The 22669-nt window shown below is 46.7% G+C and overlaps 1 protein-coding gene across 1 annotated transcript in view; it reads left to right on the top strand.

The window, feature by feature from the left end:
- Positions 1-22669, top strand: part of MCF2L2 (MCF.2 cell line derived transforming sequence-like 2) — a 774003-nt gene that overhangs the window by 536064 nt on the left and 215270 nt on the right. The window contains 1 exon segment of the mRNA XM_029615373.1: positions 18716-18808. Coding sequence (XP_029471233.1) covers positions 18716-18808 — 93 coding nt within the window.

Consider the following 22669-nt stretch of genomic DNA (forward strand, 5'->3'; position numbering starts at 1 on the left):
TAAAGGCGGAGTCGCGGCTCCCAATACCGTCGGGTGAGGGTTGCTCGGTGACCCGGTCGCCGAAAAGGTTGGTGCCTTTTCTGGACGGAGTTTTTTCGACGGCGGCTCGGACGATGGCGAGGTCAATGATTTCGCTCCCTCAATGGTCCAAGACTTTCGATGCCGGGGGCGATGTTTATCTCTACGATCCCCTCGGTCCTGAGGGGGAGTAAAGGGTGACAAGGCCGAGAAGTCGTCGATGCTGGACGGTCACCGGCCGGAGGTCGATGCTGGCGTGAAGTTGACAGTGCCGGTTCTGATGACGTCGATGCAATGGACAGCGTCGGGGTTTGAGCACGGAAGAGAAGCTCCATCTTCTCCATTCTAGCCTTGCGACCTTTTGGTGTCATAAGGGCACATTTGGTACAGGTTAGGACATCGTGCTCACTTCCGAGACACATTACACAGACTTTGTGAGGGTCTGTGATGGACATGGTGCGATTACAGTCCAGGCACCGATGGAACCCCGACGCCATGGCCATGAAAAAATTGAGCCGCGGTACGGTCGACGGCCAGTAGGCCATGAGGGCCAAACTCGATGGTAATCGACGGAAAACGGGTAAAAAACTTACAGGAGTATCGCAGCTTGAAAAAGTTGAAGGAGGAATCTCTGTGGGGTAAATTAATTTTTAGTAATTCCGTTGGCTACTGCTGTGCGGAAAAAAGAAGAATGAAGGGGGATCCCTGCTGGCTGCAGGGTTAGTGCCATGATGGGCATGCCCAGTAGGGGCCAGTCAAAGTTCTGGAAACTTTGACAGAAGTGTTCCGTGATTGGGCTCCATCCTCTGATGTCACCCATATGTGAAGACTACCATCCTGCTTGTCCTGTGAGAAAGAAAAAAAAATTTCTTGCCAGCAGTCAGGTTAGGAAAACGGACGCTCAATTAACGAGCGTCCATTTTCCTAATCCATGGCTGTGCATAGGTTAAGAAAATGGATGCTTGTAAAATTGAGTGTCCATTTTCCTAACCCGCACACAGCCACAATTTCCCATAGTGCCTCCTTTTTAATGCAGTGGCTCATTTACCTACTGCATCGCATGCCCGGGAGAGGTGGATGGGCGCACGTTAGGAAAGTGGGTGCCCAGTTTGGATGCACAGTTTTAGTGCATCCGTATTGCATCAGTCTGTATGAGCTTAGAGAGAAGGGTCTTCAAGCACTGGATAACATCACAGTTTAGTACTCAAATTAAATTATGAAAAGAAACAGGATTATTTCTCATACAGGTTATAAATTATTTAAATGTCACTCTTTAAACAAATTTGAACCCAAATGTTTTCAGTTCTTGAGGCCAATTCTACATACCAACAGTAATATCATTCTGCAATACTATTAAGTACCGGTTTCCATGTTCCTAGTTACCATTTCAATCCACAAAGGACTCAACTCACTTCCCTGAAGATCCTTACTGTCAACACCCTTTCAGTAAAACAAAAACACTTTTTGCAAAAACTCTTACACTTTAGGACAAGACGAAATCATTCATATAAATGATTGTTCTTCACCACAACCTCTCCAACATTCCTGGGAAACTGCAGTATAGTCTACGAATACAGAGTTACTTACCTGTCTCAGAGGACAGCAATCCTCACACTCGGGCAACATTATCAGATGGAGCTCAGCATGGAACGTTGACTTCAAAATTTCTGGAAACTTTAAAGCATGCCCTAATGGACATGTGCAGCTTGCTATATCTCCCTGCATCCATGCAGAGCTTCTTTGGTCTATAACACATCTCAGAACTAGAAGACCCAACTACAAGGTGAAGCGAGATTTTGTGAGGAAAGGCATTTTACTGTCCCGGGAGAACACCTGTTGCAGGTAAGCAACTCTGCTTTCTTTGAGGACAAGCAGGATGGCAGTCCTCACACATAGTGAATCCCTATCTACAGACTGTCCCCAACCAAAAAAGGGACAACAGGCAAACTACTGGTGGCAACAGGCCATTTTAATATTTTCAGGTTTTATTGTAAACAGGGGCAACCTGGAATAAACACAACAGGCCCTAAGGGGAGATGGAGTTGGGTTCTATACTTCAGATTCCACAGGGCAGACTGGTCAAATCAACTGTTGCATTGGGAATCCCTGTCCAAGCAATAGTGGGATGTAACTGTATAGAGAAACTCTACATTGCAGCCTTGTAGATCTGCTTGGAGGTTGACTTAGGTGAGCTACTCATGCTGCCAAAGATTGAACACTGTGAACCTTGACTTGGCCCACCAGATTCAGGCCTGCCTGGACATAACAGGAGAGGCAATCTGCTAGCCAATTAGCAAGAGTGTGTTTAGCAATGGTAATTCCAGACTTGTTTGGGGCATGTGTTTGAGCACTTAAAAACCTTAGAGGTAGATTTTCAAAGAAGTGTGCGCGCGTCCATGTGTGCGCACTACCCGGCACGCACACGTGGACACCCGATTTTATATAGGATATTTTAATCCAATAAATTGCCACCCCCCTCCCCCCTTCATCCCTTTTACCTTCCCTATTCTGTTTACCCATGGCATGTTACCATTATTATTATTTTTTAATTAATAATTTCTTTTAGCTAGCAATTATCTAGCTACTTAGCTAAATTTATGTATTTTATGTTTATTTTAGTTATATTTTATTTTTACTTTATTTTAACCTGTTGTAAACCGTTTTGATAAAATTTTATTTTAAAAAGCGGTATATAAATACTTTTAAATACATAAATAAATAAATATAACACATATTTATTTGTACAGTTTTTCTATACTGTTACACAGAAAACAAGTTTCTATCTCCACGGTTTACAAAATAAAAAGACTCAAAAAATAGAACATTGAATAGGAATAAAATATACAATAAAATATCCAATATAAAATAATAAAAAGGTTAAAAAACTAAAAAGAAAATTTTCAATTATCACAACTAAAAAAATAATAGTAAAGCATAAGATTTATGTAGATCTTATCTAGTGTCATGGATTTCAGCCGGTATCTTGAGTGTCCGTCCCAAATGCCTGTTGGAAAAAACCACGTTTTTAGATCTTTTTTAAATCTCTTCAGGTTGTGCTGAAGTCTTAGATCTTGTGGCAGACTGTTCCAAAGTTTTGGCCCTGCAATTGAGATGGCACAATCTCTAACTTCGCTCAAGCGGGCGGATTTTACAGTGGGTATTGAGAGGAGGCCTTTGTTAGTGGACCTTAGATCATGCTGTGGTATATGAAGTCTAATAATAGAGTTTAACCAGTCTGTCATTTCGCCGTACAAAATCTTGTGAATGATACATAACATTTTATGCTTCATTCTGTATTCAACCGGTAACCAATGGAGGTCTTTCAGGACTGTGGTGATGTGATCTTTCTTTCTCGTGTTTGTTAAAATACGAGCCGCAACTTTCTGGAGTACCTGTAAGGGACGGATGGTTGTTTTTGGGAGGCCTAGCATGGTAGAGTTACAATAGTCAAGTCCCATAAATAACATAAACTGAAGCACATATCTAAAATTTTCGCAAGAAAGTAATGGCTTCAGATGCTTTAACATCATTAATTTACCAAAGCCTTCTTTTACTTTTCTTGAAATGTGGGCTTTAAAATTTAACTCAAAATCCATAAAAAGACCTAAATTCCTGGCTGCATCAACTAACTTAAAACTTATTTGGTTATTAAGAGTGATCACTTTCTGCTCTGAATTGACATTTTTTCTATCTAAAACCATAAAAACAGATTTCTCTAGATTTAAAATCAGTTTCATTTGAGCTAGTAGCTGACCAATTATTTTTAAGTACATTTCAACTAGTTTAAAAGTAGCTTCTAAGCTGTTTTCAATTGGAACTAAAATCTGAATATCATCAGCATAAATGAAATAAGTTAAACTAAGAACAGTTAGCAGGTGACACAAAGGAAGCAGATAAATATTAAAAAGGGTGGCCAACAATGTTGAACCCTGTGGCACTTCTGTTGATAAATTTACCTTTTCTGATATACTATTTTTTTTTTACAAACAGTTTTAATAGCTATAATAGGTATAATAGCAGTGATGGTTATAATAATAGTAACCATGATAATAACCAAAATAGGAGAAACCGTTAATAAAATACAATAATAATGTTGAGATTACTACCTGATAATCTCCTTTTCCTTAGTGTAGACAGATGGACTCAGAACAAATGGGATAGTATCCGCGTGCTAGCAGTTGGAGACGGATCTGATGTCAGCACGGGGGCGTATATATCCCCACAGGAAGCATAGCTATTCAGTAATCTTCCTTGCAAAAGCTGTTATAGATGTGTGTACTGACGCTTAGTGAAAAAGTGAAACAGGATTCCCCTGACCGATTGATAGTAGCTGGAGACCGCCAGCATTCCCAACCGGAAGGCGTTGACACCTGGTAGAGTGTACGCTCTTATGGAAACAGATGGCATGGCTTACCTTGAATCGGTGAAACCCATGTACACAGGCAGCTGGGCGGGATGCTGAGTCCATCTGTCTACACTAAGAAAAAGGAGATTATCAGGTAGTAATCTCAACATTTCCTGGCGTGTAGCCAGATGGACTCAGAACAAATGGGATGTACAAAAGCTTTACTCCCAGCCTGGGCGGGAGGCTGCCTGAGGCCCATGTAGTACCGCCCTCGCAAATGCTGAGTCCTCCCTGGCCTGGACATCCAGACGGTAGAACCTGGAGAAGGTATGGAGGGAGGACCACGTTGCCGCTTTACAGATTTCCGCAGGCGATAGCATCCTGGATTCCGCCCAAGATGCTGCTTGTGCTCTAGTAGAATGAGCCTTGACCTGTAGAGGCGGAGACTTCCCAGCCTCTACGTATGCAGCTCTGACAACTTCTTTAATCCAGCGGGCGATGGTGGGCCGCGAGGCCGCTTCACCTTGCTTCTTCCCGCTGTGCAGGACGAACAGATGGTCCGTCTTTCATAGGTCTTGTGTAAGTTCCAAATATCTGGGCAGCAATCTGCCAATGTCGAGATGGCGTAATAAACGCCCTTCTTCAGATTTCTTCAGACCCGCCGTGGTAGGCAAGAATATGGTTTGATTAAGATGAAACTGTGAAACCACCTTAGATAGAAAGGAGGGAACCGTACGAAGATGGATAGCCTCCGGAGTGATTCTGAGAAAGGGATCACGGCAGGACAAGGCTTGTAGCTCTGAGATGCGGCGGGCTGAACATACAGCCAGCAAGAACACCATCTTCAAGGTTAGAGAACGAAGAGACAGGCCCCGAAGGGGTCTGAAGGTGGATCCCGCGAGGAAATCCAAAACAAGGTTGAGGTTCCACAAAGGCACAGGCCACTTCAGTGGCGGACGAATATGCTTGACTCCTTGCAGGAAGCGAGAAACATCTGGGTGCTTGGCGATGGTCTTGCCATCCCTCCTGGGACCATAGCAAGACAGCGCAGCCACCTGCACCTTGATGGAGCTGAGGGAGAGACCCTTCTGAAGTCCATCCTGCAGGAAATCCAACACAATAGGGATTGTGGTTGCATGTGGATTGGTGCCGTGAGTGTCGCACCATGCTTCAAATACTCTCCAGATCCGGATGTATGTGAGGGATGTGGAAAACTTGCGAGCTCGGAGGAGAGTATCAATCACGGGCTCCGAGTAACCCCTCTTCTTTAATCTAGCCCTCTCAAGGGCCATACCGTAAGAGAGAATTGAGCCGGATCCTCGTGAAGAATGGGACCTTGATGTAGAAGGTCCCGGAGAGGAGGCGGGGGAAGAGGCTCCCCTGCCAGTAGTCTTCTCATGTCCGCGTACCAGGGTCTTCTTGGCCAGTCTGGCGCCACTAGAAGAACTAGGCCCCGGTGTCTCTGAATCTTGCGGATGACCGCGCCCAGCAGAGGCCTCGGAGGAAAGGCGTACAGTAGAGTCCCTGGAGGCCATGGCTGAACCAGGGCATCGATTCCGTGTGAGAACGGGTCGCGCTTGCGGCTGAAGTATCTGGGTACTTGAGCGTTGGACTTGTCCGCCAGTAAATCCATGTCCGGAATCTCCCAATGATCCACAATCATCTGGAAGGCCGTGAGGGAGAGCTGCCACTCTCCCGGATTTAGGCTTTCTCTGCTGAGGAAGTCTGCTGTGGTATTGTCCTTCCCGGCAATGTGGATGGCGGAGATGTCCTGAAGATTCCCCTCTGCCCAAGTCATCAGAGGGGCGATCTCCAGAGATACCTGTCGGCTTCTGGTTCCGCCCTGACGGTTGATGTATGCCACCGTGGTGGCGTTGTCGGACATCACTCTGACTGCTCTGTTCTTCAGTCTGTGAGCAAATCGAAGGCATGCCAACCGGACTGCCCGGGCCTCTAGACGGTTGATGTTCCAAGCTGACTCTTCTTTGTTCCACCGCCCTTGTGCGGTGAGTTCTTCGCAGTGTGCTCCCCAGCCGCTCAGGCTGGCATCTGTGGTGAGCAAGATCCACGTGGGTGAGGACATCTTCGACCCCCTGTTCATGTGGTTGGACTGCAACCACCACCGCAACTGGGTCCGCACTCTGGCTGGTAGAGGTAGGCACGTGGAGTAGTTCCGTAGACGGGGGCTCCAGCGAGAGAGCAGGGCGTGTTGTAGAGGTCTCATATGGGCCCTCGCCCAAGGTACCACTTCCAGGGTGGATGCCATGAGACCAAGAACCTGCAGATAATCCCAGGCTGTGGGCCGACTGGCTCCCATCAGATACTGGATACGCTGCTGAAGTTTCAACTTTCTCTTGTTTGTGAGACTGACCGTGTCTGCCCGGGTGTCGAACTGTACTCCCAGGTATTCCAGTGACTGGGAAGGCTGAAGGCAGCTCTTGCTGAGGTTGATTACCCAGCCCAAGCTTTCCAGAAGGGCTATCACTCTGTCGGTTGTCCGAAGGCTCTCCTCTCGTGATTTCGCCCTGATCAGCCAGTCATCTAGCTAGGGATGGACCAGTATTCCTTCCCGCCTGAGTGCCGCCGCTACCACTACTACCACCTTGGTGAATGTCCGTGGCGACGTTGCCAACCCGAAAGGCAGAGCCCGAAACTGGAAGTGGCGGCCGAGAACCTTGAAGCGTAGGTAGCGCTGATGATCCGGATGGATCGGGATATGCAGGTATGCCTCTGTCAGGTCTAATGCCGTGAGGAATTCTCCTGGCTGTACTGCGGCCTTGACGGAGCGTAGAGTTTCCATGCGAAACCTCGGTACCCGTAAGTATTGATTGACTGACTTGAGGTCCAGGACAGGCCGAAAGGTACCCCCTTTCTTGGGCACCATGAAATAAATGGAATAATGTCCAGAATTCACTTCCCAGGCAGGTACTGGGATGATGGCTTTCAAGGACAGGAGCCTCGCCAGGGTAGCTTCCAACGCTGCCTTCTTGTGTATGGGACATGAAGATTCCACAAACTTGTCCGGAGGGAGATGATGAAAGTCCAGATAATATCCCTCCCGGATAACGGTGAGGACCCACTGGTCCGATGTAATCTCGACCCATCTGGGGTAGAAGAGGGTTAACCTGCCCCCTATGGCTCCGTCCCCCAGATGAATCGGCGGATTCTCATTGGGAGGCGCGGCCGGGACCCGAGCCCGGGCCCGCTCCCCTCTTGCGCTGCTTGGTCCGAAAGGACTGATTCCTGGCCGGAGGACGTGGTGCCTGGTAGTGACCCCTGTAAGGAACGAAACGCTGTGAACTCCTGCCCCTGGAGGGCCTTGGAAAGGCGCGCTGGCCCCTTCTGAACCGATCTTCCGGCAATCTGGGCACTGGAGAGGCACCCCATGCACTGGCCAGTTTATCAAGGTCGCTGCCAAATAGAAAAGAGCCCTTAAAGGGCAATCTGGTGAGGCGTGATTTAGAAGGCGCATCAGCTGACCATCTCCGGATCCAGAGCTGCCTCCTGGCAGCTACGGAGGATGAAATCCCTTTAGCTGTTGTCCGGACCAGGTCAGATGCCGCATCTGTAAGGAACGAAAGAGCGGATTCCATGTCCGCCGCTGGAGCGTTGTTTCTAACCTGTGACAAACAGGCACGCGTCACCACCGTGCAGCAGGTGGCGATCCGCAAAGATAAAGCTGCCACCTCAAAGGCCTGTCTCAGAATGGCGTCCAGTCGCCGGTCATGAGGCTCCCTGAGGGCCGTCCCCCCTTCAACTGGAATGGTAGTGCACTTGACCACAGCGCTAATCAAGGCGTCCACCTGAGGGCACGCCAGCAGGTCCTGGATAGCCGATGCCAATGGGTACATGTTCTTCAGGGCCCGACCCCCTTTGAAGGCAGCCGCTGGCGCCGCCCATTCTAAATCGATCAGTTGTTGCGCCGCTTGTAAGAATGGAAAATGGCGGGCAGTAGGACGAAGACCTTCCAGCAGGGGGTTCTGCGCAGAGGGTACCGAAGCGCTGGGACCTGTAATATCCAATTCTGCCAGACACTGAGACACCAGGTCGGAGAGATCCTCTTTAGGGAAGAACCGCCTCATGGTTCTATACGGCTCAGTCCCTGGAGGAAGGTCCCCCTCGTCCGGGAGTTCGGACTCGTCCTGTGAGACCTCCTGGTCTGACTGATCCGGACTGTCCATCGGTGGGAAGTTCCGGTCGCGATAAGGTCGTGAGGGTCCAGGAACCGGATCCGCAGGAGCCGCTCCCGCAGCCGCAGCCACAGCAGCCGCTGCAGGCGCAGCCACTGCAGGAACCACAGGAACAGCAGGAACCGCAGGGCCTGGACGGGAAGCCGTTTGCATCTGTACAAAGGCATGAATCCCCTTAAAGAGATCCACCCAGGAAATTGAAGCAGCCTCTAATCGCCGGGGTACAAGCTCCCCCGGGATTCCAGATTGGTCGAGACTGCCCCCTAACTCCGGGGTAGCCCCTGGGGAACTGTCCATAAATCGTGGCTGAGACCGGTCCTGGTCCGAGGGCCGCACGGCCCCCTCACATTGGGCACACAGAGAATCTGGCTCATCACTGCGCGTGGCCCTAAGGTGGCATGCAGAGCAGAGGCCAAGGGCTGCAATGCCTGAAACAGGCGGCGCCGTCGCTGAAGACTCTGCAGTGTTCTGATCCATTGAACAATATGCGCTGAATACAACAGGCGCACAATAACAATATGCGGCAGCAATAGGCGCTTAAGACAACAGGCGCTCAGCAATAATATGCGGCAGCAATAGGCGCTTAATACAACAGGCGCTCAAAAATAATATGTGGCAGCAATAGGCGCTTAACACAACAGGCGCTCAATAATAATATGTGGTAGCCATAGGCGCTTAATACAGCAGGTGCACAGCAACAATATGCGGCAGCAATAGGTGCTGAATAGAACCGACGCTCCACGTGTGCACAGCAATAGGCGGCCAAGAAACCAGCTCAATGGTATGCAATAGGCACTCAGCAATATGCAGTTAGTAATATACACTCAATGGCCTTCAATAGGCTTTCAGTAATAAGCGGTCAGCAATATACGCTCAATTTGCTTTCAATAGGCATTCAGTAATAAGCGGACAGCAATATACGCTCCATGTGCATTCAATAGGCATTCAATAATAAGCGGTCAGCAATATACGCTCAATTTGCATTCAATAGGCATTCAGTAATAAGCGGTCAGCAATATACGCTCAATGGGGCGGATTTTCAGAGCAGGGCCCTGCGCACCGGTGAGCCTATTTTACATAGGCCTACCGGCGCGCGCAGAGCCCCGGGACTCGCGTAAGTCCCGGGGTTCTCCGAGGGGGGCGTGTCGGGGGGCGGGCCCGGTCGTCACGGCGTTTAGGGGGCATGTTGGCAGCGTTTTGGGGGCGGGTACGGGGACGTGGCTACAGCCCGGGGCGGTCCGGGGGCGTGGCCGCGCCCTCCGTACCCGCCCCCAGGTCGCGTCCCGGCGCGCAACAGGCCTGCTGGCGCGTGGGGATTTACTTCTCCCTCCGGGAGGCGTAAATCCCCAGAGAAAGGTAAAGGGGGGGTGTAGACAGGGCCGGGCGGGTGGGTTAGGTAGAGGAAGGGAGGGGAAGGTGAGGGGAGGGTGTTAGAGGATTCCCTCCGAGGCCGCTCCGATTTCGGAGCGGCCTCGGAGGGAACGGGGGTAGGCTGCGCGGCTCGGCGCGCGCCGGCTATACAAAATCGATAGCCTTGTGCGCGCCGATCCTGGATTTTAGCGGATACGCGCGGCTCCGCGCATATCTACTAAAATCCAGCGTACTTTTGTTTGCGCCTGGAACGCCAACAAAAGTACGCCTATTTGCGGTATTTGAAAATCTACCCCAATGTGCATTCAATAGGCTGTCAGCAATAAGCGGTCAGCAATATACGCTCAATTTGCATTCAATAGGCTCTCAGCAATAAGCGGTCAGCAATATACGCTCAATTTGCATTCAATAGGCTTTCAACAATAAGCGGTTAGCCATATACGCTCAAATTGCATGCAATAAGCTCTCAGCAATATGCGGCTAGCGATATACGCTCAGTGGCATTCAAATAGGCGCTCAGCAATTCACCGAAACAAAGCCAAGGAGGAAGAAAGCTGCGCCTATTAGGGGCGCGGAGTACCTGACAAGGCCCCACAATGGCGTCCTCCACGGCGTGCCACGCCGCCGATCCTCTGCGCTTCGGGGACCCGTGGAAGAGATGTACTCCTTACCAGCTTCGGCGCTTCCCGGCTTGAACACAGGCGGTCTCCGGCTGCGGGGGAAGGAACCACCTCACCGCCGCAATTGAGGATATGCACCCGCTACCTCGTCCACGCCGGGACTGAGGGCCTCGTATGCCTCACCCGAACTGCGTCCGGGGGCTGTGTCACTGCCGCGCTTCGGCAGGACCGAGGACTTTCACCGCCGGGGGAGCACGGCAATCACCCCGGGCGCTCGCTGGGGGAGGAACCCTTGGGTATCTACCGCAGGAGCGCGGGGCTCTAAGTCGAATAGACGGGAAAAACAAAGTAGAATCTAGAATGAGAAGAAAAAGAGAAAAATTAAAGTAGTCTTGGAAAGCACGCTCAACTAGCGTGCAGGCACTCCAAACTGCTTTGGAGACGGAAATTACTGAATAGCTACGCTTCCTGTGGGGATATATACGCACCCGTGCTGACGTCAGATCCGTCTCCAACTGCTAGCATGCGGATACTATCCCATTTGTTCTGAGTCCATCTGGCTACACGCCAGGAAATGCCTAGTTGCTCTTTTTTCCCTTCAGCGTAGCTATAGATTGCTATTAGTAAGTTTTTTATTATTTATATATTCTATTCTAAACTGACATTTCCCTCCCCTACCTCCCCCCACCCCTTTTTTAATTGTTGTTGTGGTTGTTGTTGTGCTATCATCCCCCCCCCCCCCTTTTCCAATCTTCCAGCATCAGGACATAGTAGGAAGTCTGATCAATCCAAGAAGACATAGACATCTTAGACAAATTCCAACTCCAACTCCTAAATAAAATTATACTAGTAGCAGAAGATACAGTACTGAACCAATGGATGAATCCAGCACCTCAATATAAAACAAAAAAAAGTTCCCTCCGAGGCCGCTCCGATTTCGGAGCGGCCTCGGAGGGAACAGAGGCAGGCTGCGCGGCTCAGCGCGCGCAGGCTGCTGATTTTGCGCAGCCTTGCGCGCGCCGACCCCAGATTTTAAAAGATACGCGCGGCTACATTTGTATCTTTTAAAATCCAGCGTACTTTTGTTCGCACCGGTTGCGCGAACAAAAGTACGCGCGCGCGCTGTTTTTTAAAATGTACCCCTATATGGGCATTGAGCATAGTCTCCAAAAATAAACTTTCTCCCAAGTTCATCCAGGGTGCCAGAATCTCTTCCTGGGGGCACCAAGGAATGGATTTTTGTGTTCTTGGCCTTCTTGAAATCAAGTTGGACTACCACCAACTGGTGAGGAATCTTCAGTCTGGACCGTCTCGCTGGTCGACGTCTCCTATGAGAGTCATTTGAAATTGTGTTTTAACATCTGTCATCTGTCAATGTCTTTAAAGCCTTGTGTTTCTTGACTATGTCTATGAAGATTTCCTTGTGAATTATATCGGTGAAGATCGCTATGATCTCCTGCTCTGTCCCTCCTGATGCAGCCAATGTGAAACACGGCCGTGTCGGGGGACCAATAGCACTTACATAATTGTTGCTGTATTGGTTTTATAAGCAAGATATGTCTGCCTGACAACTATAATATTGAGAGAATAAAGACTGCTTCTAGTTTATCACGGTCTCCTGTGCCTGTTGATGATCTGCTTGTCCTGGAACACCTCTATATTATTTGGACATCAGTATTTATTACAATAAAAACTAAAATGGGAAAAATCAGTGGAAAAATGTGACTATTTCCAGGTAAATAAACTTTTTCATTCTTCTTGTAACGAACACTGATAAATTCCCAGAAAAAATAAAATAAAAACTGAAAATGAAGGTCTCTATCCATGTAAGACTGCCATACTGATTACCCTCTAAAAAAAAGCTTGCACACAATTACCCATGTATCAAAATCCCTCACATAATCCTTCCAACTAGTCAATCTATAGCATAAAACTATATCAGAACATTATGAATTGCCTTTCAGTGTTTCTGCAGAAAAGGACAAAACCACCAATGTGTAGCATGTCACATCTAGCCAGAGCTTAATTTGCAGACAAAAAGGAATTGGAACTGTGGTACAGAAGGGAGATAGAGCAGGGCCAGGTGTGACCTGGAGAGGGGGCAGGGCTAGGGCTGGGTGTGATTTACCCCTCTCAACCACACACACACACTCTTTCTCTCTCACACACTTCACATTCTTCCTCTTCTGCCTTATACCAGTGATCCTCCACCATCAATACTCAGCCATTCTTCACAAGGACTGGTAGGTGAAGAATGGCTGGAGGCAGGGCCAGATTTAGGATTTGGGCACCAATAGGCAGGATTGGAGAGTGGAGGATGGGATACCCTGGAGATCAGATAGAAGATGAAGTCCCTCTAGCTCCACTTCCCTCTAGAGTCCCAGAGTGCCACAACAGTGCCCCTCTCTTTGAAGTGGATTGCTAGAGCAGGTTCCTCAGTTGCACTCCTTTTTGACCTGGATATTTGGCATCTACAAAATTTAGCTCACTAGGCGATTGCCTATGGTGCACAGACACCTAAATCCAAGTCTGGCTGGATACTGAGTATTGCTAGTGAGTGGGGATGGAGGATCACTGAGGTATTGAGGCGGAGGGTAGAGAGATTGGGGGCCCTTTCTCTCTCTATCACCTCCTCCTCCTCTCTGCCCTGGGGGATTCTGGTTCTCCATTCCCAGCCCTTCCCCCATTAATCCTCCAGTGGTTCTTGTTCCCCCCCAAGTGGTCCTTGTACCCCCAATTCTTACTTCTACTCCCTGTAGTCCTCTTCGCTTCCCCCCCTAAGAAAATAACTCTCTCCAACAACTCCCCTTCTCTTCCTCCTTAACCAGAAAGTCAGTGGCATCCTCTTTGAGCCACAATTAGTTGAGAGTAGACTGACGTGTACCACCTGCTCTCTTCAGCTTCCTTGGTCTAGGAGGAGGGGGGCCTAGAATTCAAAATGTTGGGAATTATTAGAAAAGGAATGATGGATGAATAAAACGGAAAATGTCATAATGCCTCTGTATCGCTCCATGGTGAGACCGCACCTTGAATACTGTGTACAATTCTGGTCGCCGCATCTCAAAAAAGATATAATTGCGATGGAGAAGGTACAGAGAAGGGCTACCAAAATGATAAGGGGAATGGAACAACTCCCCTATGAGGAAAGACTAAAGAGGTTAGGACTTTTCAGCTTGGAGAAGAGACGACTGAGGGGGGATATGATAGAGGTGTTTAAAATCATGAGAGGTCTAGAACGGGTAGATGTGAATCGGTTATTTACTCTTTCGGATAGTAGAAGGACTAGGGGACACTCCATGAAGTTAGCATGGGGCACATTTAAAACTAATCGGAGAAAGTTCTTTTTTACTCAACGCACAATTAAACTCTGGAATTTGTTGCCAGAGAATGTGGTTCGTGCAGTTAGTATAGCTGTGTTTAAAAAAGGATTGGATAAGTTCTTGGAGGAGAAGTCCATTACCTGCTATTAAGTTCACTTAGAGAATAGCCACTGCCATTAGCAATGGTTACATGGAATAGACTTAGTTTTTGGGTACTTGCCAGGTTCTTATGGCCTGGATTGGCCACTGTTGGAAACAGGATGCTGGGCTTGATGGACCCTTGGTCTGACCCAGTATGGCATTTTCTTATGTTCTTATGTTCTTATGTTTGCCTCTTCAGGGGAAGGAAGAAAGGGAGCAGCACCACATGCTTTCCTCATTCATTCCTTTATTCCCCCTTTCTCTGACCTTTCAATTGCCTCACTCCCAGACTTCCCCCATTTATGATCACGTCTCTCATTCCCCACAGCACCCATCCCCCTCACTCTCCCCCTTTCCTCCACACAACCAACAGCCCCTTCAATCTGCTCATTCACTCTTTTGCTTTCCCACATCTCTCCCTCTGGATCCCCTCTAATCTCTCACTCGCTCTTGCCCCTCCCCCACCTCGCTTCCTTCCCTTCCCCCTCCCATCCCCTCACTTTCTTGCCACTTCCACCTCCTCCCAGTGTGGTCACCAGGGGCAGAGACAAGGGCCAAAAAGCTAATACAATAGGCAGTAGCGGGGCCTGTAAACCAGCATACTAGTATTGGCAAAAGCAGTAGGGATGAAAGGCATTCACTCCGACCTTGGCCATTCTCTCTCACAGCCTCCTCAACTCTGTTGGAAAAACTACAGAAAAATCTAAGCCCCCATCTCAGGGTAAGAAACTCCAACCCTCCCTCATCTGCTATGCTTCCTCCAGGGCCTGGGAGGCCAGAAATCATCTGTTCCTGCAGGCGAGCCAGAATTGATTTATACTCTGCTTCCTTAGGTTCTGGAAAAAAGGTGGTAGAACAATGATCTGGGTCTTTCCACCAGAAATTAAGCTCTAGGAGCAGACACAGAAAGGAGTTCAATTAATTAGTACAAGTCTGAATCTTGTTTCATTCATCAAGGCCTTGTGCATTCTATTTGATTTTATGAATGTTTCATCCTTATGAGCCGCCTTGAGCTGCAGATGAAGGTGGCATAAAAATTCTGTAAATAAATAAATGGGCACAACTGCTCATATGTTTCAAACTCGTGCTAATTCAACCCCTTTTTGTGTCTGTTCCTTGTTCTGCTGTGTCTTATTTCAGAATCATCGGGGGGGGGGGGGGGGGCGGGAGGGGGACAACAGAAGGTGGGGGGAGGAGCTGGATTAGGGGGCAAAGGTGTTCTCTTCTCTATCTGCTCCAGATTCACCCCTCCCTTCTTCTTCACTGCAAGTTGCCTGGATGAGGGGCTGGAGCAAAACATCCCTGCTGCACGGGATAGCAGTTCTGCTTGGTGATTGCGTTAAAGCCTAAGGGATCCATCCTTTTTTCCAACAAAGAAGCCTGCTCCTGCAGATGAGGAAGGCCTTATGAAGCCCTTTTCCAAATTTTCTTGGATCTACTATGACACAGCATCAGTCTCAGGCACCAATTATGGATAGACTTGACTTTGAGGTGGCATTTTCCCTTATAGGTGGTCAATCAGGCTATCATATATTTGTACTGAGGCAAGATTTCTGCCTGTTGCTTGTTGAAGACCTCAGCATATGCGACGTATTGTGGCAGTACTCCTGGCATGGCAGTGGCTAAAGCCATGGTAACAGGTGGCAGAATTGGAGATATACATGTCTCGACCCATGTGGGGCCCCATCAGGCCATTTGCAGCATGTCCCAATTTATGGAGAGCTGGTGTTGCTGGAGCTAGGGTAGTCCCAAGATAATAGGATAGACTGCCTTGGGTAGCACATAGAGAGTGAGGGTTTCCTTGTGGAGAAGACCCATCTGCATGATAAAAAACAAGTTCACCTCGGTGAGCTGACCTGGGAGAGGCTCCCCGAAGACTGAAAAGATGGTAATAGCATTCTCTAAGGTGGTTGTGGGCAGGCTGTGCTGACACACCCGTGACTCCTCAGTAAAGTTACCACCTGACCCAGAGTCCAAGAAAGCCTCGGTGTGGATCATGGATTTTTCTGAAGCAAAGCAAACAGGTACCATCATCTGTGGAGAGGATGGTATCCGACCTATGGTTGCCTCCCCAACCAACCCTGGATGCAGGCATTTCCCCAACTTCTCAGGGTAGTGACTGGCAAAGTGCCCCTGGCCAGCGCAATATAAGTAGAGCCCAGAGTTGTCTCTATCTCCATTTTTCTTCTTTGGAGACCTCAAGTGAGGATGTCAGGGGACGTTGGAATCAGGAAGCCAGATGGATAGGCCACAAAGAGGTCTTGCACTCCTGAGCCCGTTCTTGAAACCTTAGGTCTACCCGAATGGGCAGAGCGATCAGACCTTCTAAGGTAGGAGGGATATCATGGCCGGCCAGCACGTCCTTAATCCAACCAGGCAATCCCTGCCAGAAGATGGCTCTCTGGCTATCTTTGCTCCTTTGGAGCTCCAAAGCCAGAGTACGAAACTGTATTACATGTTCTCCAACCATGTGTGTGCCGGGGCAGATTTGTATTAGTTCTGCAGCAGTGGAGGAGGTGCAGGCAGGCTCATCAAAAACCAAGCAAAACTGTTGGAGAAAGCCGTCCAGATTCTTCACAACTGAATCATCGCGTTTCCATAATGGGGAAGACCAAGCAAGAGCAGCGTCGATCAAGGACAGCAAATATGGTAGAAAACAGGGCAAACTGGAGCTCAAAGTGCATCCAGCACTGATTTATAAAACCCCTGCATTCCTTAGGCTTCCCAAGGTATCTGGGAGGCGGAGGTAGGTATAGCATTGATCTAGCAGATGGACCAGTTTGGGTGTAGGTAGAGCCAGTGCTGGGAGCTGAACCTGCATGGTGTCCATCCTTACTACCAGGTCCAAGATCCCTTGTTGCTGCTGAATGCGCTGGGCCAACCCTGTAATGGCATGAAGAACGGATGAGTCTGCCAAATCCATGCCCTCAGCAAACTTGAAAGCAGACTGGACCTCTGTGCTGTCGCATGGTTGGCACAGCCTAATAGGTGAACCTGACAGCTGGTGAACGCACCCTGGGCTAGAACAGAATATGAGCTTCATCTGTACCAACCCCATTCACTGCAGATTGAGCCCTTAGATTCCAGGGACCAGCAGGCAATAGTCCCACAGGGCAAACAGAAAGAGGGAGTCCAAGGCCAAGCTGAGGTCAGGGTGGGCAGCAGTCAGGCAATTTCCGAGTTCAGGCCGAAGGTCAGGGCAGGCGGCGAGCAAGGCATAGTCCAGGTCTGAAGCAAAGGTCAGTGGCAAGCAGCAGGCGAGAGAGTCGTCCAGGTCCGAAGCAGAGGTCAAATCTGAGTAAGTGAGCCGAGGCAAGGTAGGGCAGACCAGACAGGACAAGGCTGGAGGGGCTAGACGAGGCAAAGCAGGAAACATATGAGGCAACACATGGCAAGGCAGGAGATCCGTTGCTGAGGTACTAGTCAAAAGTCCCACTGGCGTTTAAGTAGTTCCTTGCTTGTGATGTCATCAAAGCACGCCATGGGAGTTTTCCGGCTAAGGACCCTTTAAGCCTTGGCTGGGTGCATGTGCGCTTAGAAAGAGGTACAGGAGCGGGCGAGTGATGGAGGTGTCTTTGCTGCGAGAGATTCAGGCAGTGTCCAGTGAGTCCAGCAATGCTGGAGTGAGAGCGGCTGGTCGCTGGGCCTTTCTGTGGCTGGCCGAATGATACAGATAATTTTTAACCTCATGTATCGAGGAAGTGACAGACCTGCAGACAGGCATAAAAGTTATGCTATTTAGATGAATGTTCTAGTTAAACTTCTTGTAACGCACTAGTTTAATCATCTTTTAATTACTCCATGTCATTATAAAAGCTAAAATGTTCCCACATACTGAATGTTTTTGAAAGGATTCCCAGAGGATAAAACAGGTTATATGGTAGAGGCACAAGATCAGAAAAGATTTTCAGTAGACATAATTTTTTATCCTCTCTCATACTGTAAAGAAAAGCCAATGCATGAATAGGTACCACCCTTAAATGATCTAAGTTTACAGGAAATCAAAGCTAAGATGCCAACAGGAGTATCTGCCATGAACCACTGTTCTATTTGTACCCATGATTTGCTGTCATGGAACACTATTCATGTCTTAAACTAACAGTATAAACCCAATCTAAAATTTGGCACTCCCAACTCATTCCCAGTTTTAGAGGGCTAAAGGATCTCTAGTAATACTCTCAGCAATCGCCACTTCCAAATAAAATTAAAAAAAAAAATTAGGGTTTGTTTAGCATTTGAATCAGTGTCTTTCATTTTAGGGATATCTATCAACTAAGTCTGAAACAAACAGACAAGACTTGGGCGGAAATTCAAAACTATAATTTATTTTTTAGCAATTTCTTAGGATATCATCTTAATTCTCATCACTCCCATGTATAGCAGAAGAAAAATAAATACCTGAGTGGCCTCTAATTAATCTTCAACAAAGATGTTTGCAAAAACTCTGGATACCATCTGCTAGAAATGTACAGTTTATTTACTTCTTTCAAATTAAAAATAAAAATATCCCCACACTGTCAGGAAACATATGCTGCACTATATGTTTCTTAAAGCTAACCTTATTATGTATATAAAATATAATATGTAAAAATTTTGCAAACATTGTTGTTGCAAGAACAACAAAGAAGGATAAATATGGCAGTTTATTTTGGTGGGTTTTTGTTTTTGTTTTGTAGATAGGAGGTTGATAAATACTTTCTCTTGTTCCAGAAAGAGGATCTTCAAGTATATGAGAAGTACTGCCAAAACAAGCCCCGGTCAGAAGCTCTCTGGAGACAATGCGGAGATAGTCTTTTTTTCCAGGTACGGTGAAAATTCAAACCAAAAGCTGTTTAGGGGAATAGAGGTAGTTGACTATTTGTTTTATGAAATGATGCATAAATAAAACTGAGTTTAAATGAAAAAATAATTTCTAATGCCAGTTTAACATTTATTTTATTTGGATTTAAGTTCATGTCTTATTGGTAGTTCATATTACCCACCCTGACCTTTTTCACCTAGAATCAGACATATAGAGGATGATGTCTGGCCATCTGCACCCCCTACACCCTCTCAAAATCAAAAGGCACCACATTGGGTAAAATTTCCAAGCGATATATAAAATAACAATGCTAAAATTCACAGAGTGCCACTTAACAGGAGAGTGGTCCTTGCAATACTAAAGCACTGTATTTCTTTTTAAAGCTCCATAATTTCTGGCCACAAATTTGTTTACAATCCACCATCTGGGTCATGATTCATAGGGCAGAGAATGGACTGGTGCCATAAGGGGCAATATAATGAGCAATTACTGCAATGCAACGTTTATGGCTGGTGAAAACAAAAGCATATAAGAACATAAGATATGCCACACTGGGTCAGACCAAAGGTCCATCAAGCACAGTATTCTGTCTCCAACAGTAGCCAATCCAAGTCACAAGCACCTGGCAAGTACCCAAACAGATACATTACAAGCTACTATTGCTTATTAATTACCGTAATAGCAGTTTATGGATTTTTCCTCTAGGAACTTATCCAAACCTTTTTTAAACCCAGTTACACTAACTGCTGTAATCACATCCTCTAGCAATAAATTCCAGAGGATGTGTGCTGAGTGAAAAAAGAATTTTCTTCGATTTGTTTTAAGTGAGCTACTTGCTAACTTCATGGAGTGCCCCCTGGTCCTTCTGTTATCTGAGAGATGAAAATAAATGATTTACATTAAACATATTCATGTCCTTTTATTATTTTGTAGACTTCTATCATATCCCCCCTCAAATGTCTCTTCTCAAAACTGAACAGCCCTAACTTCTTTATCCTTTCCTCATAGGACAGCCGTTCCATACCCCTTATCATTTTGGTCGCCCTTCTCTGCACTTTCTCCAGTGCAGCTATATCCTTTTTGAGATGCGGTGACCAGAACTGCACACAGTATTCAAGGTGCGGTCTCTCCACAGAGCGATACAGAGGCATTATGATATCCTCATTTTATTTGCCTTTCCCTTCCTAATAATTCCTAACATTCTGTTTGTTTTTTTGATCACCACAGCACACTGAGCCAACAATTTCAATGTATTATCCACTATGACGCCTGGATCTCTTTCCTGGATGGTAACTCCTAAGATAGAACCTAACATTGTGTAAATACAGCAAGGGTTATTTTTCCTATATGCATCACTTTGCACTTGTCCACGTTAAATTTCATCTGCCATTTGGAAGCCCAATCTTCCAGTTTCACAAGGTTTTCCTGCAATTCATTACAATGTGCTTGAGATTTATCTACTCTACATAATTTTGTGTCATCTGCAAATTTGATCACCTCACTCATCATCATTTATAAGTATATTAAAAAGCACCGGTTCAAGTACAGATCCCTGAGGCACTCCTCTGTTTACCTTTTCCCACTGTGAAAATTTACCATTTAATCCTACTCTCTGTTTCCTGTCTTTTAACCAGCTTGCAATCCACAAAAGGACATCACCTCCTATCCCTTGACTTTTTAGTTTTCTTAGAAGCCTCTCATGCGGGACTTTGTTGACCGCCTTTCCGCTTCGGATATATTTTACAAAGTTTTTATTGTAAGTTTTTGCCTCTATGGCCAACTCTTTTCAAATTCTATCTTAGCCTGTCTTATCAATGTCTTACATTTAACTTGCCAATGCTTATGCTTTATCCTATTTTCTTCCCTTACCCGTCTCGGCCCCGAAGCTGCTCCCTCCTGTTCCACAGCAACAGGAAACCGCCACCACTTCTTCCCTGTGGCGCAGGAACGCAGCCAGCACGGACTCCTGACCTTCAGCAGCAACTTCAGGCACGTGCGCCTCACCAAGGCTCTTAAAGGGGTCGCAGCAGGAGAAATTCCCGTGGTCCCTATCTCGACGTCATCAAGCAGGAACTACTTAAGCCTAGTCCTTGCTCTTCACTTTGCCTTTACAACAGGTCATCTCCTTGGAGAAGCTGGTTGTCTGCCTTGCGATCCTGATCTTGTGTTCTCAACCCTTGGCTTGTTCCCCAGACTCTACTGCCTACCGCTTGCCTCAACCCTTGTCTTGTTCACCGGACTCTGTTGTCTGCCACCTGCCTCAACCCTTGGATGGTCCACCGGACTCCGCTCTCTGCTGCCTGTTTTGACCATTGGCCGGCTCACTTCCAATTTTTGAATGAAGATCTTTTGGCTAAAATAGTCTTTCACTTCACCTTTTAACCATGCCGGTAATTGTTTTGCTTTCCTTCCACCTTTCTTAATGCGTGGAATACATCTGGACTGTGCTTTTAGGATGGTAATTTTTTTAACAATGTCCATGCCTGTTGCACATTTTTTACATTTGTAGCTGGACCTTTCTTTTTTTTTTCTAACTATTTTTCTCATTTTATCAAAGTTTCCCTTTTGAAAGTATAGTGCTAGAGCCATGGATTTACTTACTATCCCCCTTCCGGTCATTAATTCAAATTTGATCATATTATGATCACTGTTACCAAGCGGCCCCACTCACCAAATCCTGCGATCCACTGAGAATTAGATCTAAAATTGCTCCCTCTCGTTGGTTCCTGAACCAATTTATTCCATCCAGGAACTTTATCTCTCTAGCATGCCCTGATATTTCACTTACCTAATCAATATTGGGGTAATTGAAATCTCCCATTATTACTGCACTACCAGTTTGGTTAGCTTCCCTAAATTCTCTTAGCATTTCACTGTACATCTCACCATCTTGGCCAGGTGGACGGTAGTATACTCCTATCACTATACTCTTCCTCAACACACAAGGGATTTCTACCCATAAAGATTCAATTATGCATTTAGTTTCATGCAGGATCTTTATCCTGTTGGACTCTATGCCATCCTGGACATAAGGCGCCACTCTGCCACCAAGATGCTCCTCTCTCTCATTGCGATATAATTTGTACCCCAGTATAGCGTTATGCTATTAGTTATCCTCTTTCCACCCTGTCTCTGACATACCAAGTAAGTCTATGTCATCATTCACTGCTATTCACTCTAATTCTCCCATCTTACTTCTTAGACTTCTTGCATTAGCATACAAACATTTCAAAGTGTGTTTTTTGTTTGTATTTACATTCTGCTTTTCAATTGACAGGGATAAATTGGTATCTTTTAGCTCAGGTGAGTTTTTAATTATAGCACTTAGACTATTTTTTTTACTACTAGAACCTTTCTTTTGGATTGCCCTAACTCTAATGCTTCATTAGTATCCTTTGAAGATACTTCTCTCCGACTATGCGCTGCTGAGCGACTGTCAGCTTTCCCCTTTTTCTTTTTTATTTACACAGTGGTCAAATAACAACAATAAATGGTCAGATAAGAACAAATGGTATGAACAGAATCAGGATTTTAACCTTCCACGTGAATCACCAACCTAGAATAAAGAACCCGTTATCACAAGAGTTCTCACAAACTCACGAAAAAGCAAACACATCACCCCCATACTAAAAGAACTCCACTGGCTACTGTCAATAATTTCTGGACTCAAAGCCAGGGCAACAAGAACACTTCAAATCAACAAGAGGTTTTCAAATTTAGTTTATTTGGCTTCTTAAAAGACAAGTGTTCCTGTGAGATGCGATATGCCCTCTATCTGTAATAACTAGCATCTCAATGACTATATGACATGCCCTGACTTATATAATCAAAATACAGCACTACCGAAGTTTCCAGAATGAATG

This window comes from Rhinatrema bivittatum, chromosome 9 (genome assembly GCF_901001135.1).
Source record: "Rhinatrema bivittatum chromosome 9, aRhiBiv1.1, whole genome shotgun sequence".
Taxonomy (NCBI): Eukaryota; Metazoa; Chordata; class Amphibia; order Gymnophiona; family Rhinatrematidae; genus Rhinatrema; species Rhinatrema bivittatum.